Source organism: Lithobates pipiens, unplaced genomic scaffold, assembly GCF_037356315.1.
Source record: "Lithobates pipiens isolate NorthernLeopardFrog02 unplaced genomic scaffold, aLitPip1_a1.2 Scaffold_18, whole genome shotgun sequence".
In the NCBI taxonomy this organism is placed as follows: domain Eukaryota; kingdom Metazoa; phylum Chordata; class Amphibia; order Anura; family Ranidae; genus Lithobates; species Lithobates pipiens.
In genome coordinates, this window is record NW_027507758.1 from 554,075,918 (window position 1) to 554,099,397 (window position 23,480).

At 46.5% G+C, this 23,480-nt stretch overlaps 1 protein-coding gene across 6 annotated transcripts in view; it reads right to left on the reverse strand.

Annotated features, from left to right (window-relative positions):
* The window catches only part of LOC143988956 (uncharacterized), a 570,864-nt gene that overhangs the window by 506,738 nt on the left and 40,646 nt on the right, over positions 1–23,480 (reverse strand). For 3 of the 6 annotated variants that reach the window (XR_013276941.1, XR_013276942.1, XR_013276943.1), the window contains exon 2: positions 17,306–17,405. Coding sequence is in view for 3 of the 6 variants with exons in the window: in XM_077488911.1 (XP_077345037.1) it covers positions 11,342–12,682 (1,341 nt within the window). In the remaining 3 variants the exon portion in view is untranslated. Of the gene's footprint in view, positions 1–10,750; positions 13,145–17,305; positions 17,406–23,480 lie in introns of those variants that run through there. The other 3 variants (XM_077488911.1, XM_077488910.1, XM_077488909.1) reach the window with 1 other exon arrangement.

Consider the following 23,480-nt stretch of genomic DNA (forward strand, 5'->3'; position numbering starts at 1 on the left):
CATACCCCACTTAAAAGTACACAATGGGTTTTATTTACTAAAACTGGAAAGTCAAAAATCAGGCTCACGTCTGCATAGAAACCAATGAGCTTCTAACCTCAGCTTGTTCAATTAAGCTTTGGAAATAAAACCTGGCAGCTCATTGGTTTCTATGCAGAAGTGAATCTGATTTTGCACTTTCCAGCTTTAGTAAATAAACCCCATTGTGTACTTAAAAGTGGGGTATGCCTGTAGTTTCATGCATTGCATGAATCAAGCCATGGCCGCCGCTGCCACCCCCTATTCAGACGTCTGGTCCCTTTTCGGACACAGGGTGCCTGAATTCCAGCGGCGGGGTTGTTTTTTTGAAGCACCTGATTAAAGCCATAGGCTGTAATAGGCTTCAAAAAAGGTGGACTTCAAGCGCAGGGCATTGTGCTCAGAGCCCACCCAGATGTGTTAGAAAAGCAAATGAATATTTGCTTTTCTAACACCAAACTGCCTCTCTGCCAATCAGAGGGCGTGGGTCTAATACCCCTCACCTGATTGGCTAAAGGCACGAGTGCTCCTATTGGAAGCCTAGCAGAATGAGAAGAGATGCATGGAGGACACAGGATCCATCCCACAGCTCGCTGCCGTCACCGCTGCCTGACCTACCACCAAGATGGGGTAAGTGTTGGGCAGACAGCAGGCAGGCAGGGGGGCACAGTGTCGGCATTTGTTGGGCACAAGTGGCTGCATAGGATGGGCACAAGTGGCTGCATATGATGGGGCTCAAGTGGCTGCATTTAATTATGTATAGTTTTACTTTCTTCAAGAAGAAAGTAAAACTATACATATATGTAACATACCCCCCTATAAATTGAAAAAACCTGAATGTATTCCCTCATACACAGTACTATTCTACTGTATATGCAAGGAGACTTCAGGTCTTAATCTCGGTACTACTGCTACTGCTACTACTAATGTAGCTTCAGCAGATATGTGAAAAATATATAAACTGTAAACTAATAAGGTGCATAAGTGCAACAAAAATGCTATAAAGTGCAAAACAGTGCGAAAGGGTTTGTACAGGTAAAACCTACAGGCAGCAATCCAAACCCTAATACATAAATGAAGTGTACAGTGCAAAAAACACAAAATATGTAAGGATATTTGTAAAATGTGCGGATGGCCGCGATAAGTTATATGTATACTCAGTAGTCCTAAGCCAGACCCCCGAAGTCAGAAGAAGACTCCAGGACGGCAGCGGCAACAAAGGAGAAAGCCAGGCTCCTTTGCTAGTAAAAGAGCTAGTAAAAGAGCAGAAGATAGCGGAATAGTCCGGCGAGAAGACCCCCGAAGACGGAAGAAGAGAAGACCCCTGGAGCTGTCTAATAAAGTATTTTAATACCGTGCTGTGTTTTTTTTAATGTACACTTTTTTCCCCAGGTGAATGGGTAGGGGTACATGGTACCCCATACTCATTCACATAGGGTAGGGGGCCAGAATCTGAGGGCCCCCTTATTAAAGGGGGCTCCCGGATTCTGATAAGCCCCCTTCCTGCCGGCCCCCGACAACCAATGGCCAGGGTTGTCGGGAAGAGGCCCTTGTCCTCATCAACATGGGGACAAGGTGCTTTGGGGTGGGGGGCCATAGGAAAAGCACCCCCCATGTTGAGGGCACGCGGCCTGGTTCAGGGGGGGCGCTCACTCATCCGCACCCCCTTTCCTGATCAGCCGGGCTGCGTGCTCGGATAAGGGTCTGCTATGGACTTTGGGGGGACCCCCACGCTGTTTTTTGGGCGTAGGGCTTCCCCCTTAAATCCATACCAGGGACAGGGCTAGCGAGGTGTCAATCTCGCTGAGGGAGGCGGTGACATTCACTTCATTTGCTAGTTCTGTCTACCTGGAGTCACGTTCAAAATGAACATTTACAAAGTGTGTGCGCAAGTCCGTTCATTTTAAAAGACCGGCGGGCTAGCAAACAGACAGGTGGATTGTCCATTCACAATTTTGAGTCAAAACATCTTTCTAAGTTTTTTGGGAAGAAAAAGTCCAGGGGAGCCCACACATGGGCGGCGGACCAAGTCTGCCGGATAATCTGATCGTGTGTATGTGGCATCAGGTTTACTTAAATATTCTTAGATGGTCTGTTAAAGTGTTTCTAAAGCCTAACTATTTTTACCTTAAAAGAGAAGTTCACCTTTTTGACAAAAAATAATAAATGCATTTTTTTTGCAGGTAAAAAAAAAATGTGCAGTTATTATTTTTTTGTTTCTGGAGCCTCTAAAGCGTGGCACTAGTGATCTGCTGATCGCTGGTGCAATGCAGGTCTCCTGCAGACCTGTCAGTGTATTTCCATGCCCATACATCGTACAGGGGGGAGAGGGATCCTCACTAGCTGTCAGAGCGGGGGATCGGGGGGAAGCTCGGGTCCGGTCTGTTTTTGACATATCTCATGATATACCCTAAATATGGGTGTAACATCTTATGAAAGGTGACCTTATCCTTTAATGTATTCTATACGTTAAAGGAGAAATATAGTCAAAGCTCGTTTGGCTGTAGTGTACTTCTCTTATGGATCACAGGAGTGCAAAAACCGTTTTCAGCAGAGAATGGAGTGAAGTCTGCTCTCTGCTGACGTCACCGATATCAGTCCAGGCACCATGGAGTCTGGATTCGCCAGGTCCCTGGACTGACACCTGGCTCAGCCTCTCAGCGAGCCACTGTGAGCTTGAGATGCCTGATTCCCGCCCCTCCACAGCTCAGCGCTCCAATGAGCGAGAAGGGAGAAGAGCAGAGAGATGTGACTGACAGTCTACAGCTCTCTGATCACAGAGCTCTGAACACTGAGCGATCAACGGTGTTTGGTCGATCAGATCACAGCGCAGAGCTGCCGCTGGACAGATGCAGCATCAAACCCATGCGGCATCCACCTAGGTAAGTATAAATCTGCAAAAAAAAATCCTTTTACTTCTCTTTTAAGGAAAAAAATGTTTGGGTATCAGATCTCCACTTAACCCCCTACACTTACCTGAGCCCTCATTCGATCCAGTGTTGTGCATGTCTGCAGCTCTTCTATCCCCTCACTTTTGGGTTCCACAGGCTATGCTGAGGCAGCGGAAGCCATTGACTTTTGCTGCTGTCAATCAAAGCCTGTGATAAGGAAACCGGGGGGGGGGGGGCAAGATCAAGTCCCTCTGTCTGTGTCTATAAACGCAAGCAGAGAAGCTCAGGAACAAGCCCATAAAGCCAAGAACCTGGCGGGGGACCCAGGGATAAAAGGTTCAGGACTGCTCTGTGCAATTGAGCAGAGCAGGTAAGTATAAGAATTGCACAGTGCAGGTAAGTATAAATCTCTGTTATTTGAAAAAAAAAAAGCATTCACAAAAAAAATGCTTTTTATAGAGCTCAATATCCCAGGCTGACAATTACATTTGCGTGTGGATTTTGAGGGCTGGCAAGTGTGGGCTGCCTGGGAGCGGGCGGCACCACCGGCAGCGATCGTAGGGGAAGAGAGAGGAGAGTTGCTGCCTGGTTTATCAGAGTGCCGGGGAACATAACAGCTTTCATTTCAATAGCTGTGTGGTCCCTGCCAAGCGCCGTCATGTACTGCCCCTCCTCTTTGTCCGGGGCACTTTGATAGACAGATCACCCATGTAATCCTGGACAAGAGAGGAGCTGTGGAACACACAGCTATTGAAATCAAAGCTGTTATGTTCATGCTCTGATAAACCAGGCAGCAGTGGCTCTCCTCTCTCTTCCACTGCACAGGTAGGCTCCATTAGTGACAAGCTGCACTGGGGTCACAGACTGCACTGGGGACACAGGCTGTATTGGTGGTACAGGCTGCACTGGGGACACAGGCTGTATTGGGGGACACAGGCTACACTGGTGGGCACAGGCTGCATTGGTGACACAGGCTGCACTGGCAGACACATGCTGCATTGTGACACAGGCTGCATTGGGGACACAGGCTGCACTGGCGGACACAGGCTGCATTGGGGACACAGGCTGCATTGTGGACACAGGTTACACTGGCAGACACAGGCTGCATTGGTGGGTACAGGCTGCATTGGCAGACACAGGCTGCACTGGAGGACACAGGCTGCACTGGAGGACACAGGCTGCACTGGCGGGCACAGGCTGCACTGGCGGACACAGGCTGCATTGGGGACACAGGCTGCATTGTGGACACAGGTTACACTGGCAGACACAGGCTGCATTGGTGGGTACAGGCTGCATTGGCAGACACAGGCTGCACTGGTGGACACAGGCTGCATTGGCAGACACAGGCTGCACTGGAGGACACAGGCTGCACTGGAGGACACGGGCTGCACTGGCGGGCACAGGCTGCACTGGCGGGCACAGGCTGCACTGGAGGACACAGGCTGCACTGGCGGGCACAGGCTGCACTGGCGGGCACAGGCTGCATTGGTGGACTGGACATGGGTAGGCTGCATTGGTGGACACAGACAGGCTGCCTTTTTGGGCACGGATAAAAGTTGCTGTTAATATTTATTTTTATAACTTAATTCTGCATAAAACATTTAAGTGTAATTTCAGGAGATAATTTATGAGGGCGTGTTTAGGGGTGGAATTAGGGTGGGACAGAGGAGGGGTTTCGCATGGCAACTGGTGGCGAGTAACCCTTGAGACCCGGCTAGTAGCTCAGGACTTGAAATTTTGAGCCCTGCCATACAGTACATGAATAAATCAGAAAAGTGAACTGTGGCTCCTCTCTCCCTGCCTGCATTGTTCACACAGGCTCCATAGTGCTGAAACTGATTTTCCACAAAAAAAATATATGACTGTAAATATAGAAGCAAAAGATCAACACAGGCGTGAAGATCAGGACCTTGGCCATCAAATTTACAAGATGTCCCAGCAGGAGCAAATGCGGGAGGGGCCTGGAGGCTTAAAGAAGTACTCCAGGAGATGTTTTTAATTTCTGCTGGCACACAATAAGTTAAAAATAATTAGGCGTACATACACCACCTCCTGCAACTCTCTTTACTACTTCCGCCACCCCAACTTTGGGTCTCCTACACTGTAGCCATAGCATGGTTTGCAGCAGCACTGGCCGTCCTTCCTCTCCCTTTGCCCAATCATAGAACAACACAAAAAGGAAACCCCCAGCTGGACTTTAACGGCACTGGTGTAGTAGATTATTGAAAAGGGTAGAATTTATTAAACATAATACAACAAAATAAACAATAAAATGTATTGGAATGATTACAGTTGCTGTACAAAAAATCACCACACAGGTTGCACTATGGGTTTACCCGACGCGTTCTCTGAGTTCAACTGACGAGTTTCAGATTATCAAATATCTCTTTCTTAAGGGGTGTTATGAGAAGGTCAATCGTGTATCTACAATATAGTGGTTACAAAAAGATCACAAAAATTATTGTATAACAATCAGTGGTACAATATATGTCAATATTAAATGTATTTGAACAAACTTACGCATATTGTGGTGTCACCAATGAAACATTCCATAGAACTATTAAAAGCAAACATTATTATTATTATTATTATTATACACGATTTATATAGCGCCAACAGTTTACGCAGCGCTTTACAATGTATAGGGGGGGGACACAATTACAGTACAGTTCAATACAAAAGGTACAAGAGGGCTCTGCTCGTAGAGCTTAAATGCTAAAGGGAGGGGGTGGTGGTACAAAAGGTAATAGTTGCAGAGAATGATTTGATGGGGGCGGCTCGGGACAGTTAGGTGGGTGTGGGATAGGCTTCCCTGAATAAATGAGTTTTCAGGGATCTCCTAAAGGTGGACAGGGTAGGGACTGATCGGACAGACTGGGACAGGGAGTTCCAGAGGATGTGAGAGGCTCTGGTGAAGTCTTGAATGCGAGCATGAGAGGAGGTAACAAGGGAGCTAGAATGCAGTCGGTCCTGGGAGGAGCGGAGGGGACGATTTGGGCGATATCTGCAGATGAGGTTGGTGATGTAGATGGGGGCGATGTTGTGGATGGCTTTGTATGTTATGGTTAGCATTTTGAATTTTACACGGTGGGGTAGGGGAAGCCAGTGAAGGGATTGGCAGAGAGGAGCAGCAGTCACGGATTGGTTAGTGAGGTGTATTAGTCTAGCAGCAGCATTCATAATAGACTGAAGGGGAGATAGCCTGCTTAAGGGTAGGCCATTAAGGAGAGAGTTGCAGTAGTCAAGGCGGGAAATAATCAAGGAGTGAATAAGTTGCTTTGTGGTGTCATTAGTCAGGAAGGGTCGAATTCTGGAGATATTGCGGAGGTTAAGACGGCAGGATTTAGCCAGTGATTGGATATGGGGGCTGAAGAAGAGGTCAGAGTCGAGGATTACACCCAGGACCCTGGTATGTGTGGAGGGACCAATGGTTGTGTTGTTGATATTAATGGTGAAGTCGGGGGGGGAGGGATTGTCAAGGAGAAAATATAACAAGCTCAGTTTTAGAAATATTGAGTTTGAGGAAGTGGTGTGACATCCATACTGATATGTCATTCAGTAAGTATGAGATCTGTGAGGAGATCGAGGGGGTGAGTTGAGGAGTGGAGAGATATATCTGGGTGTCGTCGGCATAGAGGCGGTATTGGAAACCATGGGAGGTAGGAGGAGATGCAGGATAAAGCAGAATCATGGTGGCCAAGGGAGTGTAATTTGCTGAGGAGGAGCAGGTGGTCAACTGTGTCAAAGGCAGCAGAGAGGTCTAAAAGTATGAGTATGGAGTAGTGGCCGTTGGTTTTAGCAGTTAGTAGGTCATTGGTGAGTTTTAGTAGGGCAGTTTCAGTAGAATGTTGTGGGCGGAAGCCAGACTGTAGGGCAGGGCTGTCTTTAATATAGATTGGGCCCTGGGCAAAATTTTTCTTGGGCCCCCCCACGCAATTTCCCTCTCCACCTACTCTGAGACATACAATAAATAGCAGCTAGACCTAAAATCATTTTTCTGTATCAGATCAGGCAGCAATTGTGATTGGTTGCCAGCAGTTACAGCATATCATTACTGCTTACTGACTAGTTGCTAGGGGTTACAGCACATGTTACGGCTCACTGATTAGTTGCTAGAGGTTACAACACATCACCTCCTCACAGCAGGGGAGCATGATATACTTAGGAATGCCACCTTTATTTACATATCAATGGCGCCAGCCGCAGCTATTTACTTAGTATTGTCACTGCTATTTACATATGAATGCTGGTTATTTATATGTAAACCCAGGGTCTGCAGGTGAGTCACTTGCACACAATAGGGCAGAACTGGACAGCATTAGTAGCAGCACTTCACACAGATATTAGGACACAGCACAGGAATAAAACTTCAAGGGACAAGGGAATTTAAACCTGGATAGTTGGCAAGTATGAGGCAGCTGTTTTGGGCCCCACAACAATGACAGGGCCCAGGCCAGCTGCCCCTTTTGCCCTGCCTTATAGACGGCCCTGCTGTAGGGGGTCGAGAAGGTTGTTGTCCATGAGGTAGGGACTCATTTGGTTATGGACAAGGCGTTCGATGAGCTTGGAGGCAAACGGGAGCAGGGAGATGGGTCTTAAGTTGTTCAAACAGGTGGGGTCTAGTGAGGGTTTTTTGAGTATGGGGGTAACCAGTGCATGTTTGATTGGGGAAGGAAAGGTGCCGGAGCAGAGGGGGAGGTTGAAGATGTGGGTTAGGGAGTTGAGGACAGAGTGGGAAGGTGGTCGCAAGTGGTCTTGTTGATATGCTTTAGTACTGGCATAGAAATGATGGAATTGAAATTGAAAAAATGCCAGACTCCACCCAAGGGACAATGGACAGCTAAGGGCCGGTTCACACTGCAGGCGAGGCGAGGCGACTCCGACTTGCCTCGCCGCGACCTGCCGCGGCCTCAGCGGCGACTTGCAAATGACTTCTGTATAGAAGTCAATGCAAGTCGCCCCGAGGTCGCCCAAAAGTAGTACAGGAACCTTTTTTTATGAGTCGGAGCGACTCGAGTCGCTCCTCTCAGAACGGTTCCATTGTACAGAACGGGGGCGACTTGCGAGAGCGAGGCGAGGCGAGTCGTGTCGACTAGCATCGCCCGCTGTGTGAACCGGCTCTTAGGATGCTGAAGCCAGATATATAGTATAGAGTAAACATACGGTAATTAGAACTTGTTATATTATTATGTTTACTCTTTACTATATATCTCATCATTTTTACCCACAGAGCGTCGCCCGCTTGTTTGGCTTCAGCGTCCTTAGCTGTCCATTGTCCATTGGGGGAGTCTGGCATTTTTTTCAATTTCAGTTCCATTACTTCTATGCAATACTAAATCATATCGACAAGACCAGCCCATTTAAGCAGGAGGTTTATGGAGACACAGTTCTGTCTATGGTTGTTTTTAATAGTTTTTCACTTTCAATTCCATCACTTCTATGTGACTCTGTTCAAATACATTTAATAGAGACATATATTGTACCACTGATTGTTATACAATAATCTTTGTGACCTTTTGTAACCACTATATTGTAGATACACGATTGACCTTCTCATAACACCCCTGAAGAAAGAGACATTTGATACTCTGAAGCGCGTCGGATAAACCCAGAGAATTTCATAGTGCAATCTGTGTGGTGATTTTGTGTACAGCAACTGTAATCATTCCAATACAAATTTATTGTTAATTTTGTTGTATTATGTTTAATAAATTCTACCTTTTTCAATAATCTACTACGCCAGTGCCTTTCAAGTCCAGTTAGGGGTTTATTTTTTGTGTTTAACTAGTTTGGATGTTGGCACCCCACAGGAATATGATCACCGATTCAATTTATTAATAATAGAACTTACATTCTGTAAACCTATTCACAAAATCCAATGCTTTTGATGCATGGGCAGGGAAAAGGATGGCAGGCAGATTGTCTGCTGTGTAGAAGAGCCATTTGCCACCTCTTGGAACACTGGAGTATAGCAAAAGCTATACTAGGAGCACTCATTGAACCAGTAAATTGTAAACAAAATAGAAAGATCCAGGAGGTAACATACACCTTCTTGCTCACCTGCAGATTTGAAATGCTTACTTTAATGCTTCTTTAAAGGGTTCTCTTTTAGCACAAATATGCTGCTCCCATGTTCATATTACAAACAATATAACAATGCAGATTTTTATCATACTAAGACATGGTAAAGTGGAACTCTATGAATTATCTTTATTTTCAATTGATATTGATCCAGCTCAGCACAGTTTAATTATCGATATCCTATGTCTAGAGGGCTGCTGTGGATGCTGAAAACCCCTGTAACAGCCTACGCTACATACAGTGATAGCAACAATCTTCCAGGTCCTGCTCAAGTGGCTTCCCCTTGGCACACTGAGAGTCGCTCGCTCAGCACTGCCACGCATCAAAGGACACCTTTTTTTACAGTGAATACAAGGCATACTCCAATTAGATGAGGTAGAAAGGACATCAGTATCGTCAGGATCTACCATTGTCCCATCACAGAATGCCTTGTATTCACTATAAATATTAATGCCAGTTGTGCCAAGTGAGAGACACCCTGTGTGTAGAGGGTAACCCGCTTTAGCAGAACCCAGAAAATCACCACTATCACGTAAAGCACGGACTGCTACAATGGTTGGCAGCATCTCCAGTGCCCTCCAAATATCAGATATGGATGATTACATCTTGCCAAGCTTGCCCAAACTTAAAGTGGTTGTAAACCCTTACAACACACTTTAACCTACAAGTAAGGCTTACCTATAGGTGCTGCAAATATCTCCTAAACCTACATGGTTTAGGAGATATTTACAATTCCCTCTTTCCCTGGATTTCTTCTGCGCATGCGCCGATGAACTCGGCGCATGCATACTTTAGAAGGGTCACGGCGTGCCGTTTTCATTAAATGACATGCGGTGACTGGCGGCTCCCATGCACACGAGCGGGAGTGACGTCACGCGACTCCAGCCAGTCACAGAGCCGGAGTTCGTGACCTCGGAAGAAAGATGGATGCTTCGAGCCGGCGAGGAAATCGGGGACATCGCTGGCTCCTGTGTCAGGTAAGTGACACATAATGGGCTACTATCTGATGCATAGTAGCCCATTATGCATTTCCTTTGCAGGGAAAAGTAAGTCAATCTTTTTCACTGATCATTTTTATTAGAGTTATGCCATGTACACACGGCCGGACTTTTCGTCAGACAATTCGACAAAATCAGACGGACTTTAGATTTAGAACATATTTCAAATCTCTCCGATGGACTCGAGTCTGGTCGAAAAATCCGTTCGTCTGTATGCTAGTCTGAAAACCAATGCTAGGGCAGCTATTGGCTACTGGCTATGAACTTCCTTATTCTAGTCTGGTCGTACGTCATCATTTTCAAATCCGTCGGACTTTGGTGTGATGGTGTGTGGCCAAGTCCATTCATTTGGAAAGTCAGTCGGAACTCCGCTGAAAAGTCCGTCGGGAAGACCGTCGGACCTAATCTGCTGGAAGGTCCGGTCGTGTGTACACGGCATAAGTAACACAAATAGCCCAACAGCGATTCGCAAGGCTGTAACAAAAAGCATGGAGACATCGTCAAAAGTTTCTGTCGTTCCACCGAAAACTAGAAGGGGGAGATGCAATGATTTAGGGGACTTTGACCATGCAATGAGTTTAGTGATTTTGCAGTAATTCTGAAACTGCTGCCTGCTTGGAATTTTCACACTACAATTTCATACAGAGAGCGATATAAAAAAAAGTTTGTTTTAAAGACCCTTTGTTATTTGGAAGATCTTAGAAGAGAATTACAAGCCTTGTTCTAGCTGTCAGGAAATCCATAAATGCTCATATAACTTACCTTCACATCCATGATGTACAAAAGATGACTTCTGGTGGTACATGGTTATCCTTCAGGCTGTAGAAGCAGAATACTGTGTTGGTTCTCACTTCTGTAGATATATTGTGCTGGCTCTCAGTCCTGTGTATATATTTTGCTGACTTTCAGTCCTGTAGATCTACTGTGATGGCTCTCAGTCTTGTACACATATTGTGCTGGGTCTCAGTCCTGTAGATCTACTGTACTGGGTCTCAGTCCTGTAGATGTGCTGTGTTGGCTCTCACTCCTGTAGATCTACTGTGCTGGCTCTGACTTCTGTAGCTCTGCTTTGCTGGCTCTCAGTCCTCTAGATCTACTGATCTGGCTCTCACTCGTTTAGACATACTGTGCTGGGTCTCAGTCTTTAGATATAATATGTTGCTCTTACTCTGCTGTGCTGGCTCTGACTTCAGTAGAGAACTGCTGCCCTGGCTCTGACTTCAGTAGAGAACTGCTGCGCTGGCTCTGACTTCTGTAGATCTGCTGTGCTGGCTCTGACTTCTGTAGATCTGCTGCGCTGGCTCTGACATCTGTAGATCTGCTGCGCTGGCTCTGACTTCTGTAGATCGTCTGCTATTGCTCTGACATCTGTAGATTTGCTGCGCTGGCTCTGACATCTGTAGAAGAGCTGCGCTGGCTCTGACATCTGTAGATCTGCTGCGCTGGCTCTGACATCTGTAGATCTGCTGCGCTGGCTCTGACATCTGTAGATCTGCTGCGCTGGCTCTGACATCTGTAGATCTGCTGCGCTGGCTCTGACATCTGTAGATCTGCTGCGCTGGCTCTGACATCTGTAGATCTGCTGCACTGGCTCTGACATATGTAGATCTGCTGCTCTGGCTCTGACTTCTGTAGATCTGCTGCACTGGCTCTGACTTCTGTAGATCGTCTGCTATTGCTCTGACATCTGTAGATTTGCTGCGCTGGCTCTGACATCTGTAGAAGAGCTGCGCTGGCTCTGACATCTGTAGATCTGCTGCGCTGGCTCTGACATCTGTAGATCTGCTGCGCTGGCTCTGACTTCTGTAGATCTGCTGCGCTGGCTCTGACATCTGTAGATCTGCTGCACTGGCTCTGACATCTGTAGATCTGCTGCGCTGGCTCTGACATCTGTAGATCTGCTGCGCTGGCTCTGACATATGTAGATCTGCTGCGCTGGCTCTGACTTCTGTAGATCTGCTGCGCTGACTTTGACTTCTGTAGATCTGCTGCGCTGACTCTGACTTCTGTAGATCTGCTGCGCTGACTCTGACTTCTGTAGATCTGCTGTGCTGGCTCTGACATCTGTAGATCTGCTGCGCTGGCTCTAACTTCTGTAGATCTGCTGCGCTGGCTCTGACTTCTGTAGATTTGCTGCGCTTGTTCTGACTTCTGTAGATCTGCTGTGCTGGCTCTGACATCTGTAGATCTGCTGCACTGGCTCTGACTTGTGTAGATCTGATGTGCTGGCTCTGACATCTGTAGATCTGCTGCGCTGGCTCTGACTTCTGTAGATTTGCTGCGCTGGCTCTGACTTTTGTAGATTTGCTGCGCTGGCTCTGACTTCTGTAGATCTGCTGCGCTGGCTCTGACTTCTGTAGATTTGCTGCGCTTGTTCTGACTTCTGTAGATCTGCTGTGCTGGCTCTGACATCTGTAGATCTGCTGCGCTGGCTCTGACTTTTGTAGATTTGCTGCGCTGGCTCTGACTTCTGTAGATCTGCTGCGCTGGCTCTGACCTCTGTAGATCTGCTGAGCTGGCTCTGACTTGTGTAGATCTGCTGCGCTGGCTCTGACTTCTGTAGATCTGCTGCGCTGGCTCTGACTTCTGTAGATCTGCTGCGCTGGCTCTGACTTCTGTAGATCTGCTGCGCTGGCTCTGACTTCTGTAAACAAACAGGAGACTTTGGTCTGAAGATTGGCAAGTCATTGCCATACATGGTATAATTCCCCCCAGCTTGCTATCCCGCTTAAATGAACCGATGTACAGCTACGATCTGCCGCTGTATAATGACGGCTGCTGGTCGGCAAGCGGTTAAATAACAAATGTGTTATACTTACCTATTCTGTGTAAGGGTTTTGCATGGAGCAGCTCCGATCCTCCTCTTCTGGGGTTCCCCTGGCAGCAATCCTGGCTCCTCCTGTTCTCGGGTGCCCCCGCGGAGAGCCGCTTTCAATGGAAGCACTCGTGCTGCAGTCCAGCTGCTATGTCCATTGACACAGACAGCAGGACTTGCCCCCCCCCCCCCACACACACACACACAAACACACTTGATTTGATTGACAGCAGCATGAGCCAATGTCTCCTGCTGCTATCAATCTATCCAATGAGGACTTGAGACAATGGCTGGAGCTGCTGGGCTCGTCCCTGTCGCTGAAAAGATCGGGTTCAGGTAAATAAATGGGGGGCTCTGGGGAGACCAAAAAGGCGTTTTACCTTAATGCATAGAAATGCACAGAATGTGAAAAACCTTGAGGGTTTACAACTCCTTTATCTCTTTGTATATTTACCGATTTGTATGTAAAGCACAGTTTATCTATTTCTATGTATACAGGACAAATGTAACATATCTCTATCTAGCTCTCTCCCCTATATCAATCTGATCAATCTTTCTCTCTTCATACAATATAACTGGTTTTATCTGTATATTTCTCTTTATCTCACTCTCTGGGGGTTATTTACGAAAGGCAAATCCACTTTGCACTACAGGTGCAAACTACAAGTGCAAAGTGCACCTGGAATTGTGCTGAAAGTGCACTTGGAAGTGCAGTCGCTGTAAATCTAAGGGGTAGATCTGAAATGTGGGGAAGCTCTGCTGATTTTATCATCCAATCATGTGCAAGCTAAAATGCTTTTTCTTAACTTTTCCTTGCATGTCCCCCTCAGGTCTACAGCGACTGCTCTTCCAAGGGCACTTTCAGGTGTACTTTGCACTTGTAGTTTGCACTTGTAGTGCAAAGTGGATTTGCCTTTCATAAATAACCCTCTCTGTGTACTATCTGTCTAATCTACGTCTGTCTATTCATTTTTCTATCTCTTTTCACTGGACCTCTCATTTCCCTTTGCACAGTATTGTCTATCTACCTGTTATCTATCAGCCAGTTTATCTTTTTTGTTTGTATATCTTTTTTTTTTTTAAATATCTAATCTTTCTCTGTAAAATATACTTTATTAATCTATCAACCTCAATCTTATCTGTCTATCTGTGTATCTATCTGTCATTGATCTGCCTGTTATCTATCTCTATCCATTTATCTTTTCATTATCAATCTATTTATCTGCGTGTTATATATCTATTTGTTATATATATATATCTGTTATATATCTATCTGTTACCTATCAATTATCAATCTATTTATTTGTGTGTCATTGATCTATTTATCTATGTAATATGTATCGGTTATTGATCTATATATCTGCCTGTTATCTATCTATCTCCACTATATATTTATCTAATTACTATCTATCTCTGTACTGTACAGTCTCTGTATATATCTATTTTGTAACACACATCTCTACACTGTAATTTATCCATCTATCTTTCTGTTTGGTTGCTCTACCTTTATTGAATCCCCTCTCTGTACAGTACAGTCTATTCTATACTGGATTTATTTGTATCTCTTACTCACTTATCTATCTATCTGTTATCGATCTATTTATCTGCTGGTTATCTATCTGTAATCTATCTATCCGTTTATCCGTACAGTATATAGAACTTTCTCTGTATGTATTTTTCTCTCTCCTTCTATATATATATATATATATATAGATATATATATATAGATATATATATATGCACAGTGCCTTGCAAAAGTATTCGGCCCCCTTGAACTTTTCAACCTGTGAAAAGCCACATTTCAGGCTTCAAACATAAAGATATCAAATCTTTATTTTTTGTGAAGAATCACCAACAAGTGGGACACAATTGTGAAGTGGAAGGAAATCTATTGGATAGTTTAAACTTTTTTAGCAAATAAAAAACTGAAAAGTGGTGTGTGCAAAATTATTCGGCCCCTTTACTTTCAGTGCAGCAAACTCACTCCAGAAGTTCAACGAGGATCTCTGAATGATCCAATGTTGTCCTAAATGACTGATGGTGATAAATAGAATCCACCTGTGTGTAATCAAGTCTCTGTATAAATGCACCTGCTCTGTGATAGTCTCAGGGTTCTGTTGAAAGAGCAGAGAGCATCATGAAGACCAAGGAACACACCAGGCAGGTCCGTAATACTGTTGTGGAGAAGTTTAAAGCCGGATTTGGATACAAAAAGATTTCCCAAGCTTTAAACATCCCAAGGAGCACTGTGCAAGCGATCATTTTGAAATGGAAGGAGTATCAGACCACTGCAAATCTACCAAGACCTGGCCGTCCCTCTAAACTTTCAGCTCAGACAAGGAGAAGACTGATCAGAGATGCAGCCAAGAGGCCCATGATCACTCTGGATGAACTGCAGAGAACTACAGCTGAGGTGGGAGAGTCTGTCCATAGGACAACAATCAGTCGTACACTGCACAAATCTGGCCTTTATGGAAGAGTGCCAAGAAGAAAGCCATTTCTCAAAGATATCCATAAAAAGTCTTGTCTAAAGTTTGCCACAAGCCACCTGGGAGACACCAAACATGTGGAAGAAGGTGCTCTGGTCAGATGAAACCAAAATCGAACTTTTTGCCCACAATGCAAAACTATATGTTTGGCGTAAAAGCAACACAGCTCATCACCCTCAACACACCATCCCCACTTTCCACATCTGTGGCTCGTTGTTGAGACTTCCTTTCACATCCTATCCCATAGCCAAATACAGGAAGTGAGAGGAAATCCCTCCTGAGTGAGGGAATCCCTGGGTGTCACCAGAACTAGTGCCGCCAATCCTGTTTCGGCGTCAACCCAAAATTAGTGATTTCCTTTTACCTTCACTTTCGATGATAATGGTTAAAAATGAAAGTAGAGGGTGAGTCTCCCTAACGGGGTCACAGATCTGATCCCTCTCCACCAGGGCTGGACTGGGACAGAAATTTGGCCCTGGACTTCATCCAGACCGGCCCACTTACATTTTGGGTGTCCCATCAGCACTCCCTAACATCAGTGTGTCCCATCAGCACCCCCTTACAACAGAGTGTCCCATCATCACCCCTTACATCAGAGTGTCCCATCACCAGCCCCCTTACATAAGAGTGTCCCATCAGCACCCCCTTACATCAGAGTGTCCCATCAGCACCCCCTTACATCAGAGTGTCCCATCAGCACCCCCTAACATCAGAGTGTCCCATCAGCACCCCCTAACATCAGAGAGTCCCATCAGCACCCCCTTACATCAGAGTGTCCCATCACCAGCCCCCTTACATCAGAGTGTCCCATCAGCACTCCCTAACATCAGAGAGTCCCATCAGCACCCCCTTACATCAGAGTATCCCATTACCAGCCCCCTTACATCAGAGTATCCCATCACCAGCCCCCTTACATAAGAGTGTCCCATCAGCACTCCCTAATATCAGAGTGTCCCATCAGCACCCCCTTACATCAGAGTGTCCCATCACCAGCCCCCTTACATCAGAGTGTCCCATCAGCACTCCCTAACATCAGAGAGTCCCATCAGCACCCCCTTACATCAGAGTGTCCCATCAGCACCCCCTTACATCAGAGTGTCCCATCAGCACCCCCTTACATCAGAGTGTCCCATTACCAGCCCCCTTACATCAGAGTGTCCCATTACCAGCCCCCTTACATCAGAGTGTCCCATTACCAGCACCTCCATACATCAGAGTGTCCCATCAGCAGCCCCCTTACATCAGAGTGTCCCATCAGCAGCCCCCTTACATCAGAGTGTCCCATCAGCAGCCCCCTTACATCAGAGTGTCCCATCACCAGCCCCCTTACATCAGAGTGGCCCACTGAGCCATCGGCCCACCGGGAAACTCCCAGTAGTCCCGATGGCCGGAACATGCCTGCTCTCCACACTATCCCAAAAAAAAAAAGTCTTTAATTATACATCAAGGCTGCATTCACACCTGAGCAGAGCGTATTTTTGCCAGAGATTTGCCAGTGAATTTTTGGTATGTTTTAACGCATATATACACGTTTTTGAAGCATTTTTTATATGTATTATAACCCGATAGAACACCTTTGGGATATATTAGAGTTGAGACTGCACTCCAGGCCTTCTCGTCCAACATCAGTGCCTGACCTCACAAACGCACTTCTGGAAGAATGGTCCAACATTTCCATAGACACACACCTAAACCTTGTGGACAGCCTTCCCAGAAGAGTTGAAGCTGTTATAACTGCAAAGGGTGGGCCAACCCAATACTGAACCCTGCAGACTAAGGCTGGATTCACACCTATACAGTTTTAGTGCTTTTTGCATTTTGCAGATTTGCCCTAGAGTCCATATAACATGGTTTCCTATGGAACACGATCTGTAGTGCAAATCAGCAAAATGCAAAAAGCACATAAAAATGCGTAGGTGTGAATCCAGCCTTAGACTGGGAGGCCATTAAAGTTCATGTGCGGTAACATTTTCGGTAGTATCAATGACTATGGTTGTTGTATTTTGCTCCTACCTTAAATGGACTTCCGTCGTGTACATTTTGCTTTTGTTCATGTACGTTCACGTTACGCTTTTTACCTTTGTTGAAAATCAATGACGACTAATAAAAATTGCTATTTGAAAAAACAAAACAAAAAAAAACAAGTTAATGTGCGTGTAAAGGCAGCTGTCACAATACTTTTGACAATATATTGTATTTCTGTTACCTGTTGATCCTGTCAATTGATCATATATTTTTCTACTTCCTATAACGTGACAACTCTGCAGTGAGATCATGTACTATATATATTGTACAAGATCTCATATATATAAATATATATAATAATATGTATTATAATAATAATAATAATAATAATTATAATAATAATAATAATGTACCATCACCCTGTAAGACAGAAGAGTCTAAAGCCCGTACACATGGGCTGAATGGTGGGCAGCATCGCTTGGTCCACTAGAAACCGCCAGAAGCTCTGCCCGTGTACTGCAGCCAACAGAAGGTGGCCAGCTTCTATTAAAGGGACATGGCAGTCCCCCCTGTCAGAACACAATAGCACAGTAGGGGAGATAGCTGTACTAACATCTCTTAGTTAGTACATCGGCTCCTCTGGAGCTGTCAGTTTTTTTTTTGTTCAGCCCTGAAAGAAAAAATGAGTAGTGTGTACTAGACTTTAGATGGACATGTTGTTTTGAGTTGATGGGGACTATTTCCCCCTACTTGCAATGCAAATTTACACTTTGAATTTAGGGGACTGTAAACACACACACCTGAGCAGCGTTACTACCTGCAAAGGCAATGGATTGGGGTGTACATATGGCCACAATGCTTTCCACTGCGGCGCAACCAAATTTATCCGCACTGTCGCTCATGGCGGCCAACAGCGACTGACAGATGAGACTCAATCAACTGAATGGGGTGGTGGGGTTTTTAGGGGGTAAAACAGGCAACATAATGCCTCCTCAACACCTGTTAAACACCCTCCAAAGATCAATCCAATACTGATCGCTCTTCAGAGAGCAACACGAGTGTAAACAAGCCAGGATTCTGCCAATTCAGATCTGTGCAGTGCCTTGACACGCATTGGCTGAAAACATTCCCAGTTTTGAATCCACTGATGCTTTTGATGAGCCTTTCATGGGAGTTTCAGCACACGTCAACGCATGACAAACATACAGTGGTGTGAAAAAGTGTTTGCCCCCTTCCTCATTTCCTGTTCCTTTGCATGTTTGTCACACTTAAGTGTTTCGGAACATCAAACCAATTTAAACAATAGTCAAGGACAACACAAGTAAACACAAAATGCAATTTGTAAATGAAGGTGTTTATTATTAAAGGTGAAAAAAAATCCAAACCATCATGGCCCTGTGTGAAAAAGTGATTTCCCCCCTTGTTAAAACATACTATAACTGTGGTTGTCCACACCTGAGTTCAATTTCTCTAGCCACACCCAGGCCTGATTATTGCCACACCTGTTCACAATCAAGGCATCACTTAAATAGGGGCTGCTTGACACAGTAAGGTCCACCAGAAGATCCTTAAAAGCTACACATCATGCCGAGACCCAAAGAAATTCAGGAACAATTGAGAAAGAAAGTAATTGAGATCTATCAGTCTGGAAAGGGTTATAAAGCCATTTCCAAAGCTTTGGGAATCCAGCAAACCACAGTGAGAGCCATTATCCACAAATGGCGAAGACATGGAACAGTGGTGAACCTTCCCAGGAGTGGCCGGCCGCCCAAAATTACCCCAAGAGCGCAGCGACGACTCATCCAAGAGGTCACAAAAGACCCCACAACAACGTCCAAGGAACTGCAGGCCTCACTTGCCTCAGTTAAGGTCAGCGTTCATGCCTCCACCATCAGGAAAAGACTGGGCAAAAATGGCCTGCATGGCAGAGTTCCAAGGAGAAAACCACTGCTGAGCAAAAAGAACATCAAAGCTCGTCTCAATTTCTCCACAACACATCTTGATGATCCCCAAGACTTTTGGGACAACATTCTGTGGACCGATGAGACAAAAGTGGAACTCTTTGGAAGGTGTGTGTCCAAGTATATCTGGTGTACAAGGAACACTGCATTTCATAAAAAGAACATTATACCAACAGTAAAATATGGTGGTGGTAGTGTGATGGTCTGGGGCTGTTTTGCTGCTTCAGGACCTGGAAGACTTGCCGTGATAACAGGAACTATGAATTCTGCTGTCTACCAAGAGATCCTGAAGGAGAATGTCCGACCATCTGTTCGTGTACTCAAGCTGAAACGAACTTGGGTTCTGCAGCAGGACAATGATCCTAAACACACCAGCAAGTCCACCACCGAATGTGTCAGGGAAATAGGCGTTACCTCAGAACATACGATCGTGTTAACGCGCGTCAGCGCTCACGAAGACGCAATGTGATTCCCAGACGAACGCCTGATGTAGCTTTTGTTCAAGTGCGAGTACGCGGGGTAGGACGAACGCATAGCGTTACACGTCGTAGGCGTACGAACGCGATGGCGCGCTCACGACGTAATCCCAGCGCCGTGCCTATTTAAACGTTCACCTGACAGTGCCGCATTGCTGGTTTATCGTCAGCTTTTCCTGAGTACCTGTGCCTGTTATCCCTGCTGTCTGATCTCCTGTTTACCGACCCGGCTTGTTTGACCTGCTTCTGCTACTCTCCTGGCTCCGACTTCTGGCTTGTCCCTGATACTCCTTGTCTGCTCCTGGCACCCGACCTCGGCTTGGCTTGACTCCCGTTTCCTGGTCTCCAGCTCAGGATCCATCGCTCTCACCTCCGGATTGATCTCCCGTGTTTGACCTTCGGCTTGACCCTGACCCTGCCTTGGACTTCCTAGCACAGTTGCCTCCAGAGACTGCCTACTCAGCTTTCCACCTGCTGCTACCCGGCAACCTGTGCCACTGTGGGCACTGCATCCCTGTGTCACCTTCAGGGTTGTACTGCACTCGGCCGCAAGGGGAGCCCTCTCAGCATCTCGGCCTCCTTACCTCGATATTGACAGTATAAACCAGCCATATGTCAGAGGCCGACAGAGGTAACTCCCCGATAGAGGCCATCCTACGGGAAGTCATGGCCCTTATCCCAGCGATTCAGGGACTCCAAGAGAAATATCTCCGGCTGGAGGAACGTCTGCAGCACCCTCCTGAGTCACCTATCCTCTCTGGCCAAGGTTCTACCACTATAATCTCAACCTCTCCAGAGCCACGAGTCCCTGCACCAGAGTATTTTCATGGGAACCGACGAAAATTTAGGTCCTTCAGGAACTCATGCTATTTGTACTTCTCCCTGCAGCCTCAGACTTTTTCTTCTGAAGTGACCAAGGTGGGATTTACCATCTCACTACTAAGGGACGATCCCCAGACATGGGCTCACGGCCTACTGGAGCAACGCAGCTCCTTCATTAGTACTCTGGATCAGTTTTTTCAAGCCATGGCTCGCTTATATGATGATCCCTTTCGGACAGCTACAGCCGAAGCAACCTTGTACTCCCTTCGCCAGGGTGAGCGGCCTGCAGAGGACTATACAGTGGAGTTCCGTACTTGGTCTACAGATGCTGGCTGGAATGAGGCAGCTCTAAAATATCAATACCGGATGGGGCTGTCCGAAGCCCTCAAGGATGAACTAGCCAGATTGGAGGTTCCCTCAACACTTGAGGAACTTATCCAACTTACCATTCAGCTTGATAGGCGCCTACGTGAACGCCAGTCTGAACGCACTTGGACTCTTAATCCTATCCAGGCTCCACCCCCGGTCTGCCCGGTGGCAACCTCTGTTCCGAATGGCCTGTTCCGCTCCCCCTTGACCATTGAGGAAAAGCTTCACCGCCGTCAGGCACACCTCTGCTTCTATTGTGGGGAGTCAGGACATCGTATTAACAACTGTCCCACAAGACCAAGCAAATCGACCCACTGTGCTCCATTTCACCTCCAAGTTACGAAGCCCGCTTCAGCCCACATCACCCTTCCTGTCACACTGATGGTGGCAGGTCAGGAGGTCCACTTACAGGCAATACTTGACTCTGGGGCTTGCAGCTGCTTTTTGGATTTATCCTTGGCTGAAAGTCTTGCTCTCCCGCTTCTCTTAAAGAAACAAAGACTGACTGTCCGTCTGGCCGATGGCTCCCTACCTAGCTCTGGCCATGTCACCAGGGAAACAAGACCCATTCTAACGACCACAGGTTCAGGGCATCGGGAGTTTCTTAAATTTGACGTCCTGTGTTCTCCCATGTTTCCTGTCATCCTAGGAATCCCGTGGCTTCAGGCACACAACCCTCGGATTGATTGGTTCAAGAAAGAAATAACCTTCACTTCTGCCTACTGCCAACAATACTGCCTGGATCCCGAGTCAAGAACCTTGTCCAGCTGTTTGACCGTTCAACCCGTACCCAGTCCTGCTCCCAACATATCAGCAGCTTACCAAGAATTCAGAGATGTGTTCGACAAGAAAAAGGCAGACATCTTACCCCCGCATCGTCCCTATGATTGCCCCATCGAATTATTGCCAGGAGCTCCCATTCCCTTCGGCCGGATTTTCCCTCTTTCTGAGACTGAACTTGGGGCCTTGAGACAGTATATAGACGAGAATCTGGCAAAGGGATTCATCCGTCCTTCCTCATCCCCTGCTGGTGCCGGCATCTTTTTCGTAGAAAAAAAAGACAAGACTTTAAGACCATGTGTGGACTACAGGGAATTAAATAATATCACCCTCAAGAACCGCTACCCACTTCCGCTCATCCCAGAACTTTTCCAAAGTTTCCACACTTCCCGCGTTTTTACCAAACTTGATCTACGTGGAGCCTATAACCTTGTCCGTATTCGGGAGGGGGACGAGTGGAAGACGGCATTCAGAACAAGATTTGGGCATTTCGAATATTTAGTCATGCCCTTCGGATTGTGCAATGCCCCAGCAACTTTCCAGCACTTTATTAATGACATTTTCCGGGAGTACTTGGACCACTTCGTCGTCGCCTACTTGGACGACATTCTTATCTTCTCGACCACTCTGGAACTCCATAGAATACATGTTAAGAAAGTGCTAGGTATTCTCAGAACCCATGGACTATTCGTTAAAGCCGAGAAGTGTGACTTTGAAAAAGAATCCATTCAATTCCTGGGACTCATCATCACAACAGGTGGAATCGCCATGGACCCCCAGAAAGTGAAATCCATCCTAGACTGGCCCGCTCCTTCCGACAAGAAGGGCGTTCAGAGGTTTATCGGGTTTGCTAACTTCTACCGAAGATTCATAAGGAACTTCTCCACCATCGTAGCACCCATCACGCAAACCACTCGTCAGCATACCAAGTTCCTCTGGTCCCCAGCAGCACAGTCCGCCTTTGACCAGCTCAAAACCCTCTTCACTACCGCACCTATCCTGCAGCATCCAGACCCTGCCTTACCCTACGTACTGGAGGTTGACGCCTCAGAGGTGGCCACAGGGGCAATTCTATCCCAGCGTCAAGGTCCCAAGGCATTATTACACCCCGTAGCTTTCTTTTCACGGAAGATGAGCTCCCCAGAAAGGAACTACGATGTAGGTGACCGGGAGCTTCTGGCGATCAAGACCGCCCTTGAAGAGTGGAGATACCTCTTGGAAGGCGCCGCTCACCCCATTCTGGTTTTCACTGATCATAAAAACTTAGAATATCTCCGCACGGCCAAACGTCTAAGACCCCGACAAGCCCGATGGGCCTTATTCTTCTCGAGGTTCAATTTCCATGTGACCTATCGTCCAGGATCGAAAAATGGCAAGGCAGATGCCTTGTCCCGGATGTTCCCAGATTCCTCAGAAAAAATTACACCCAGTACTATCCTGTCTCCTCAGAATTTCCTATTAATCCAACCGGATCTAAGAGCCTCGTTAGTCCAGGCCTCTAGCCAGTGTACAGAAATAGAAGCTTCTTCCCTGAGAAGCCAAGAAGGGCTTCTATGGCATCAGGAAAATCTTTGTTCCTCAGCAGGCCAGGTTACCCGTATTAAGGACCTTCCACGACCATCAGCTAGCCGGCCACTTCGGAGTTCGGAAGACGATTGACCTTGTGCAGCGGTCCTTATGGTGGCCTACCCTAAGATCTGACTGTAAAAAGTACGTTGATTCCTGTACAACCTGCCAACGAAACAAGGGGTCTAATGCTAGATCCTGGGGCCTGCTAAGGCCGCTACCAGTCCCAGAACAACCTTGGAAGGAAAT